This window comes from Bubalus bubalis, chromosome 6 (assembly GCF_019923935.1).
Source record: "Bubalus bubalis isolate 160015118507 breed Murrah chromosome 6, NDDB_SH_1, whole genome shotgun sequence".
Lineage (NCBI taxonomy): Eukaryota > Metazoa > Chordata > Mammalia > Artiodactyla > Bovidae > Bubalus > Bubalus bubalis.
The window spans coordinates 99,207,260-99,216,815 of NC_059162.1; the positions used below are offsets into that span (position 1 = coordinate 99,207,260).

The following is a 9,556-nucleotide window of genomic DNA, read 5'->3' on the forward strand; positions in this document are numbered from 1 at the left end:
CAGAGCCTGCCAACTGGTCCCTGGGCCTGGGACCCACAGAGTGTATTCTGTGCTTCTGCAGGGTATGTGTTTGCCCTCAGGGGAAAAGAACCCAGGTAGAAAAGTAGGGAATGCAAAACAGCTCTTGAAGGGTTTGGATCTGATTAGAAGAAAGGAAGGAAAAAAGATGTTCCAAAGTGGGAATAGCTGGAACAAAAATGTGGGTGGTTGGGGGGAAAGGGTGGGAATGGGATGACTTGGCCCAGGAGTGAGGAGAATCTGCCCAGCCTGAGCCAAAACCCCAGCTCTGGTGGGTGAGGTGAAATTCTGATCTGAGCACTCTCTGGAGCCAGTCCTTTGAGTGCTGAAGTAATGGTTCCCAAGGCGTTCGTTCATTCAATCAGCAAGTGGGTATTAAGTGCCTGCTGTGTGCCAGGCACTCTGCCAGGAGCTGAGGGTGTGAGAGTGGATGGCAGATCTGATCTCTGAGCTCAGCGACAAGGGAAACACAGAAGATTCCAGGAGGGCAAGGAAACCACCATTATCTAGCTGCAGACAGAGCTAGATAAAATGGGTTTGTCCCCATTTTACAGTCAAGGAAACTGAGGCTGCCTCCTTGACCCTTTTAAGAGAACCAGCTCTTAGTCCTTTGGCCCTGGGAAGCTGGGGAAGCGGTACGGACTTTCCGGAAAGGCGAAGGTATTGGGAGGGGGGTCCTCTCTCCCCGCCCCTTCCCCGCCCCTTGGCCGCAGCGTGGCGGGGCCGGGAGGGCCTGGGCGGAGCTGGCGTCGGCTTGGGGGCGGAGGGCAACAGCGGGTTCGGCAGGGCAGGCAGGAGGACAAGCGAGAAGACCGGCACGGCCGGGAACCGGCAGGAGGAGAGGACCACGCGCTGGGGATGTGACTCCGCGACCAGAGAGGACTAGCGCTAACCCACCCGGCGGACCCCGTGAGTGAGTTCCCCCCGCGCCCCGCCGCGCACACAGCCCAGCCTCTCTTCCACTTTCATTTCTTCGGCTGTCCCGGCCTGGCACCGTCCCCAGGCGACCTGCGCCCGGAGCAGGGTACCCACAACCCTGGTTCCGGGGTCCGGTACTCGGAGCTGGAAAGTCAGGGTGGGGTGGGGGCGCGTCGGTTGAAGAGGGCGTGTCTTCGCAGGCGGAAATTTCAGGCCTGCTCCTCTGGGTCCTACGACCCATCTGTCCTGGCGGCTGGGCTGGGGAGATGGGGGCGTCAGGTGTTCTGGGAGACGTCGAGGAGTGGTCGTGGGTGGCCGAGCGCCACGGGAAGGAGCTGGGAGTCCTCGCCTCGACTTTTCTCTTGGGTTTCTGCTCTCAGCGCTCCCGCCCACCCCCACCCCGCTAATACACATCGCTCTACTCTAGGCTGGATTCTGGTTTCCGACTGGGGCCAGGACTGGAGGAGTGGCAGGTGTGGCCCTGGCAGGGGGCTGAGTGTCAGAAGCAGGCAGGGCTCCTCTGTGACTTTTATTTGGGAAACCCAGATGCCCACCCAGGGAGCGAGCCATCACTGGCCACTTTAGGAATGAAAGGACGTCCAGAGTTAGGAAACAGGGGCCAAGAGGGGGAATAGCCATGGTTCCAGGGAGGGGACAGAGATTCTGTGAGATAAGAGACTCACTAAAGGTATGAGAGTGGGAAGTGAAAACAGACAAGTGGCCTGGATATAAGGGCATCTATCCATGTTCCCTCCCTCACAAGCTTTCATTTCCCCGGGGAAAGACCCAGGCATTGACATTCTGCAGCAAGAAGGTGGAACCCTAGCTCACTGGTTAGGACACCCAAGTTGCTGTGGAGTGTGGGGGAGGCACAGTGTGTTGGGGGAACAGGAATTTAAGTTGGTCTAATGGATGGGAAGATGCTTCCCCTTTTCCTTCACTCCCCTCCTTTCTCCTTATCTCCACCAGACCAGTAGCAAGCAGCTAGGGCAGGAAAATGGCCCTTGACCAGTTGTCATGCCCCACCTTACCCCAGTGTCCCACTGTGCCACTGGAGATCCCCTGCTTGTGACTTGCTGTGTAAACCCAGGCTCCTAAAGTCCTCTTATGGGGCCTCAGTTTCCTCATCCATTCAAGAAGTGAGTTGGGCCAGTTGATTTCTCAGGGCTATTTCAACTCGATGATTCTTGCTTTTGAGCTTTCCACAAAGCCTGAGCATCCAGTATGTACCAGGCCTGACCTCGGCTGGGAGGTGAAGCTGGTGGAGGACAAAATAACCAAAGAGTAGTCTCCACCCGAGGACAAAGAGATCTGGGTGCAGTAGAGGAGGCTATGGGAGGAGGTAGTGTTCAACTTGAGGGCAGGAGTCAAGCCCAGGGACCAGTGTAAGAAAACATACAGAAGCAGGAGTTGAGGGGCTGTTCATGGATCAGGAAGAAGCCCAGAGTGGTGGCTCTAGGGAAGTGGGGCAAGAAAGCTAGGATGAGATGTTGAATGCTAGGGTAGGTTTGTTGGTAGCTGTCAGTGAGGGGGGCTGTGCAAAGGTGGAGAGCCCAGGGACCCAACTAATTGTAGTGTGATTTTGGAAGCTCCTGCCCTAAGAATAAGGTGAGTTTCTTTCTTTCTTTTTTTCTTTCTTTTTAAAAAAATTTTCTTGGCCATGCCACGTAATGTGTAAGATCTTAGTTCCCTGACCAGGGATCGAACCCACCCCCTTTGCATTGAAAGCACAGAGTCCTAACCACTGGATGGCCAGGGAAGTTCCCCAAGCAGAATTTAGATGCAGGGTCATGTGAAGTATGGAAATCTCCTCTAGGGTCAGGAAGCTTGGGTCCCACACTGAGCACTTCTTTGGGTGAGAAGTTGAGGGGTAGCAGATGGATGACCTGCCACATCTTAGAGGATTTTTTCAAGACGACAAGATCCTGTGGAGAGACCTGCCCCTACTCTCCAAACTCCTCTCATTTTACTTGACTTCTCCCCTCCTGGCCTGTGTGTTATGTGCACAGAGAGGAATCCTTGTTTCAAACTTCTCCACTAGCTTGACTTGTTGTCTGACGTGACAACCCACATGTGCCTTTGGTTACACCCAGTTGTCACCTTGTTCCCACCCTCCTTTCCCCAAACCTCACCCTGTGTTACTTGAGATATGAGAAAGGAAAGTACTCCAGTGTCAGCTCTGAGGTCAAGGCCAGGCTTTGTGGCTGTTTTCAAGCCTTAGTCTAGGGTTAGAGTTCAGGACTCAAATTGACCAGGGTCAAGGCCAGGTCAGAGTTCAGCCTGGAGCCAAAGCTGAGTGCTTAGCCTGCTCTCAGCCTTAGTGCTTGGTCTGGGGTCAGGATCACGGTTCATGTGGTTAAATTCCAGTGGGTACCTGGGGCCCTGCATTTCCCAAGAGCAAAAGCACTCACAGGGAAAATGAGGTGATTACCCTGGAAGTCCCAGGAACTTGGCCTATGAGTGACCCGGGAAACTGCATGGGCCAAATCCCTCCCTGCTGCAGGGGTCACCCAGCAATGATGGATGACACTAGAACCCAGGTCTCCTGCCTTAAAGCCTAGGGCTCTTATCATCGTCCTCAAAGGCTGTTGTGAGTCTGAGATCCTTCAATTCTAAGAAGCAAAGCAAATTCTGAATTCTGGATGGTCCCAACTGGGTGATGTGACTGCATTTTCCTGCCTCCCAGTGCCAGGCACATAGTAGGAGCTCTAGAAAGGTCTACCGAATGTCAGGTGCAGTGGGAGGGGCAGTGGCTTGTTCTGGTTTGGGTTTCAGGCTGCAGAGGCAGGCTTGGGAGGAAAGACCCCCAGCCACTGTTGCAGGAAGTGGTGCCTTTCTAGACCTGCCACCCTCCCCCTCTCCTCCAACGCCTGCAGTCACATTCAGAGGCCACCCAGCTGACCATCTGAGAGCTCTTTCCTTTCAGGGTAGTAAAAGGAAAGGACATTTTTGGTAGAAAAGTCCCTCCTGCTCCCTGGGAATCCCCGGTGGCCGGAAGGACTACGGGATATCCCAGAGGAAGCCAAGGGTGGGGGCTCCCCCCTCTACCCTCAGCACAATGCCGGCAGGCTCTCCCACGCTGTACCAACTGGCCCGTGAGATCCCCAGAGATCATTTCACCCAGGCCCCTGCCTCCTGCAGGAGCCTCTGCCAACTCTAATAGTCCACAGCAAGTCTGAGGAGCACCTGTTTGGAGCCTAGGCCCAGCCCTCTCTGAGACATAATGAAAGTTGAGAAGAAAGAAAAAAGGTGGAAGGCCTGTGGAAAGCTTGGCAGGGGGAACCAGGGGAGCTAGCAATAGGGCAGGATACTGGATTGAGGGGAAGAGGAGGATTAGATTCCAGGCTGAGAACTCCAGGCCAAAAGTCAAGAGGTGAGACGGCAATGATGTGGCGGAAATCAAGTCCATTTATTTGGTAAGGACCTGACCACCGTGCTCCCCTCTGCCCTTGGCCCTGGCAGGGAATCCGCAGGTCCTGCCCTTGGACCCTTGGCCCAGCCTGGCCATGGCGCTGTGCCTGAAGCAGGTGTTCTCCAAGGACAAGACATTCAGGCCGCGGAAGCGCTTTGAGCCGGGCACGCAGCGCTTTGAGCTGTATAAGAAGGCGCAGGCGTCGCTCAAGTCTGGCCTGGACCTGCGCAGCGTGGTGAGGCTGCCACCCGGTGAAAACATAGATGACTGGATCGCCGTGCACGTGGTAGACTTCTTCAACCGCATAAACCTAATCTACGGCACCATGGCCGAGCGCTGCAGCGAGACCAGCTGCCCGGTCATGGCCGGTGGGCCTCGCTACGAGTACCGCTGGCAGGACGAGCGCCAGTACCGGCGGCCGGCCAAGCTCTCGGCACCGCGCTACATGGCGCTGCTCATGGACTGGATCGAAAGCCTCATCAACGACGAGGATGTCTTTCCCACGCGCGTAGGTGAGTCTCGCCTGGCAGGCAGGTCAGGCTCCTTTTTTTCCTTTTGTTTTGTTTTCTCTGGGGCCTCTTTTTGTCTGAAGCTTGAGTGTTTCTCCAGGGACCATCCAGGCAAGACTATGATTCTCAAAATCTTCCAGAACAAGTGCCTCAAGGTGCTCCTAGCAAGTCATCCTGTTTGGGCTAATCTGACTAGTTGCAGCTTCGTAGTCTTTTCTGACTCCTGGCCCCAGGAAAGGAAAGGCGATCAGAACTGGGGGCCAAACAGTATCTCCACTGCAGTGGGCCCTCAGGGCAGAATTTTTCCATTTCAAGCCAGTCAGGGAGCCTTGTCTTAGCTCAGTTGGGCAGCCTGGAAGGGTGGGGGTGGGAAGGGGAGATGAATGACATCATCCTGGCCCTTCTTCCTCACTCAAGGGCAGCAAGAGGAGGCGTTGGCTTAGAAGCTAAGTGGGCATGACCTTGTGTTCATCACTGCAGCCCGCCCTACCTGGCCTCCTGTGCATCTTTGTTAAGGTTATGGGAATCAGAGATGGGCGGGCCAGGGTGGTCAGGCCCAGAGGGGAGAAGTCTGAATGCTGAGGGCCTTGAGTCACAAATCACCACCCACACCCCTCCCCATTTGGTGGCCTGCCCTTTCCTGCACTATCGTGTGCAACCCAGGTATCTTCATTTCACATGGGAGCAAACAGGCGGAGAGACGGAAAATGCACTGAATCAGGACGTACTCAGAACTTGCTCAGGTCTCGTGGGACCCAGGACCCCGAGTCTAGATGGGCAGGACAAGTCAGGGACCTGGGCTGGGCCTGGAAGAGCTCACAGGGAGACAGGGCTCAGCCCCACCCGAGAGCAGTGAGGAAGGGGAAGGGCCTCATGGAGTGGGGTGAGTCAGTGTGGGCCTGTGTCTGAGCTCTTGTTCCCTTTTAGTTTTCACCCCCAGGCCTGTGAGATCCCAGATGCCTGTGCCTTAACTCTGGGATGACTCTGCCACAGCAGAGAAGAGGGTGTAGCCTCAAATTCAACTGTGAGCATGGGAGACTGGGCAGAAATCGTGCCTTTTTCATAGAGAAAGTCCTGGGCTTTCTCGCTGGCAGGGTCTATAGCATTTATTTGAGGTGTGCTGCGATGCAGTGCAAAGAGGGCTTGAATCCCACCTCCAGTCTATACTAATTAATAGTTATGTGGCCTTGGGCAAGTGGTTCCATGTTTATGGACCTCAGTTTTATCAAAGCTAGAGTTGCTACCATATCCATTATCATACCAGGCTAAAGGTGCAGAAGACCCAGCACAGGGCCTGGCTCACAGGTGGAAGGTTCTTGCAAGTGTTATTGAATGTTTGAAGGACTGAGAAATATCTGAATTCATTCTTGAAGATTTAGGAATTCTCAGGATTGGGGTCTGGGGCCCGCTGTGTGAATGTTGCAAAGGGAAAGGAGTCAGGTGGGGCTGGAGAGGCAGGTCAGGATCAGATTATGAAAGGCTTTGAGCAGCTACCATGCTGGGAAGACAGGATTCAATCCTGAAGGCCCATATTTTAAAAAGTAGCCCCCCCAAAAAAAGTGGGCCCCAGATATTGATGAACTCCCCTTGGAATTGCATCCAACAGTGTTATGTGCAAACATCTACAGATGCACATGTTTCTGGAGAGAATTGTGGCATAACTTCCATCATAGCCTCAGCAGGGTTGGTCAGTGATCCAACAAGGCTGTAGAGTCGTGTTCAGGGTGATGGGGAAATTGGAAGATGATTTGTATTTCAGCAGCGGAGAGGCACAGTGAGCTTTGTGCTTCATTAAAAAGGGAAGTACGGGAGAAAGCAAACCTTGATCTCTGTTTCCTACAGGGAAGTGTGCTAGGGAAAGAGGCCATCCTGGGCAGTGTGGGCGAAGGGCAGGGTTGGGCAGAGTTCCATCAAAAGGTTGCTGATGTCCTGTATCTATCTGCCCATCCCACCCCCTAGGAGTTCCCTTCCCCAAGAACTTCCAGCAGGTCTGCACCAAGATCCTGACCCGTCTCTTCCGCGTCTTTGTACACGTCTACATCCACCACTTTGACAGCATCCTCAGCATGGGGGCCGAGGCGCATGTCAATACCTGCTACAAGCACTTCTATTACTTCATCCGCGAGTTCAGCCTGGTGGACCAGCGGGAGCTGGAGCCACTGGTGAGGCCAAGCCCCCACTGCCCTCCCCTACCAGGGCTAGCCTCTGTAAGTTTTCAGATCCAAAGTCTCCCTGCTTTAAGAAAATCCAATACCCAAGTGGATATATCAGGGGACTGCAATTCATTTAACAGTGGATTTTGTACTTTAATAGCGAATTCATTCAAGTATCAGTTTACAGATACAGGTCTGCCGCCTGGAGTTGGGGGGTGGTAGTGGCAGACAGGGGCCAGGCTCAGGCAGAAGAGTTGCCAGGCCCTGTAGTTTGGGAAGGGGCTGCCTGGTACACTGAGCTCTGACTGACCCCTCCCCACCTTGTGTCTCTGCAGAGGGAGATGACAGAACGGATTTGTCACTGAGCCCAGACCTGGACCTTGTTGACTGTCAGATGGACCATCTGAACACAGAGTGTCCCAGGGAGGGGACCATCAGAAGTCTGGTGGCAGAGGGACATGAAGGCCGTGGAGCCCCTCCACACACCCAAAGCCCCTGAACTTCTGGTTCTGAATCTGCCCACATGTCCTCCTGACTGCTTGGGAGTGGAGAAAGGAAGAGCTTAAAGGCAGGCAGACAGGAGGAAAGGAGGAGCTAACCCCCCAGCATGAAGTCTAGAGGGTTTCTGCTCTGACACTTGACCCTTCCACGGTGCTTCCCAAGCCTATTTGGGGAGTGTGGATGTGGCTGAAGTGATGGCAAGAAACGTGCAAGAGCATGAGCAGCTGGTCTGTGAGTGGACACGGATGAGATGTATGTATCTGTGTGTATGTGTGCTATATTGACTATGGGATGTGTCTGTGAGAGCAAGTTGCCTTAGAACCTTCCTGGCACATGGGCCGTCCATAAATGTTAGGTAAATGGATGGATGGATGGATGGATGAAAGGAAGTAGGGACTAGGGCTTTCAGACCATGACCACTTAGGAATGATGACAAGTCAGTTACCCCATTTGGTGTTAAGTGCACAAACTGTGGTTATAGATGTAGCTCCATATTTGAACCTTCCAAGCCACCATCTTACATCAGCATGAGTTCTGGGGAGCTGGTAGGAGGTAGGAAGGGGAGCCCTATCCTGAGTATTTAAAATCCTGGCCCACCATAGACACAGGTTCAGATTTGCTCAGCCAGAGAAGCTCGTGCGCTATCATTTCCCTCATCCCTCTGCCTCCAGGAAGGCCTGGTTATAGACAGCCTCCTAGGCATCAGGGGTGATCCCTCATGTCCACAAAGGTCCTCTGTCCTTAAATCAGGAATCATACCCTCCAATCTAGCTCCCTGAATCTCCAGATGTGGTTGTGAGGATCTGAAAAACAGTAGAAGATAATCCTCCAACTCACAGAGCTGATGAACTTGAGCTGGGAAACTCCAGAGCCTTATCTCCCATCTGGGATATTGAGGACCACATAGCTGTGAACAGACTCTTCCAGGCTTGGAGAGCCCCCATCCTGCAAGTACCTGCAAGTACCTTCCCAACCATCTGAGACATTCCAGCTGGTTAGATCTCAGAGCATAGCTATCCACAGAGAAACTGGCATGGTCATTCAGCACTTATTACTCAGCACCTCCATGCCCAGCCCTGCACCCAGACCCACAAGTAAGAAAACTGAGACAGGGACAGGGCCCTCCTGTCCTGGAGATGGTGGGCTGGGGGGCCAGGATGGAGAACCAGAAGGAATCCGAGGATCATCCAGTCTCACCTACAGAAACATCCGTGGACACAGGAGGAAACTGAAGCCAGAAGAGAGGTGGGAGAAATTGTCCAAGGCCTCCCAGCAAAGCTTTTGTGGAGCTGGAGTAGAAACCAGGGGTTCTGACTTTCACCCCAGGCCTGTGGATTGTCACACAGGGAGATGAGAGGCACTCCAAAGGAGTGTTTGACAGCTCTCTCCAGAACACAGCTGTTTTTTGCTTTGAGCAAGGATTTCTAGCCTGATGCCAGAGTACCCCACCACCCCTGTGGTCTGCTGGGGTTGTCTGCTGAGCCAAGCCTCCAAAATCATGCCCCTCTCCATGGCCCTGCAGCTGCCAGATCTCTGGGGAAGCAGATGGGGCTCCTGGGGCCAGCCAGCTGGACCTGGGACAGCTGCCTCCAGAGAAATTCCCAAGGGAAACACTGGCTCAGCAGCTTCGCCAGAAATTCTGGCGTGGGGCTGGGGGTCTGGGGGGAAGTCAAAGAGTCTCCCAAAGAGGATTGTGTATTGGGAGTTTGAGCCTAGGCTACTGCCAGTGCTGATTATGAAAGTGGTGGTGGTGGGGGGGAGTGGAATGGGGGCAATCTACTTTTTGTGAAACAGAGGGAAAATTTATCTTAGTTATTTTTGGTAAAATAAAGGAGGCAAACTAAAGGGCCTGGTGGGAAGCTGTGGTCTGCATGCCACATGGCTCCTGGGCAGGCTGTGAAAGGAACTGGGCCAGAATGGGGTAGGGAGGGCTTTGTGTCCTGAGATCCTGGGCCTTGTGAAGGGCTGGCTGGTGTGGTTACATCTGGCCCAGCTCCCCAGGGTGGAGACACTGAGGTTTTCCCAGGGCTCTGAGAATTCACGAC

The 9,556-nt window shown here is 53.9% G+C and overlaps 1 protein-coding gene across 2 annotated transcripts; it reads left to right on the forward strand.

The window, feature by feature from the left end:
- Positions 1–661: 661 nt before the first annotated feature.
- MOB3C (MOB kinase activator 3C) lies at positions 662–9,356 on the forward strand. 2 transcript variants are annotated; one of them, XM_006052518.4, is made up of 4 exons: positions 662–927; positions 4,399–4,860; positions 6,817–7,019; positions 7,346–9,356. In XM_006052518.4, exons 2-4 carry the CDS (start codon positions 4,443–4,445, stop codon positions 7,373–7,375), a joined length of 651 nt encoding a protein of 216 aa, XP_006052580.1. In that variant the 5' UTR covers positions 662–927; positions 4,399–4,442; the 3' UTR covers positions 7,376–9,356. The 2 variants fall into 2 exon arrangements, with proteins under 2 accessions (XP_006052580.1, XP_006052579.1); XM_006052517.4 differs by having other exon boundaries at positions 796–931.
- The last annotated feature ends 200 nt before the right edge of the window (positions 9,357–9,556 follow it).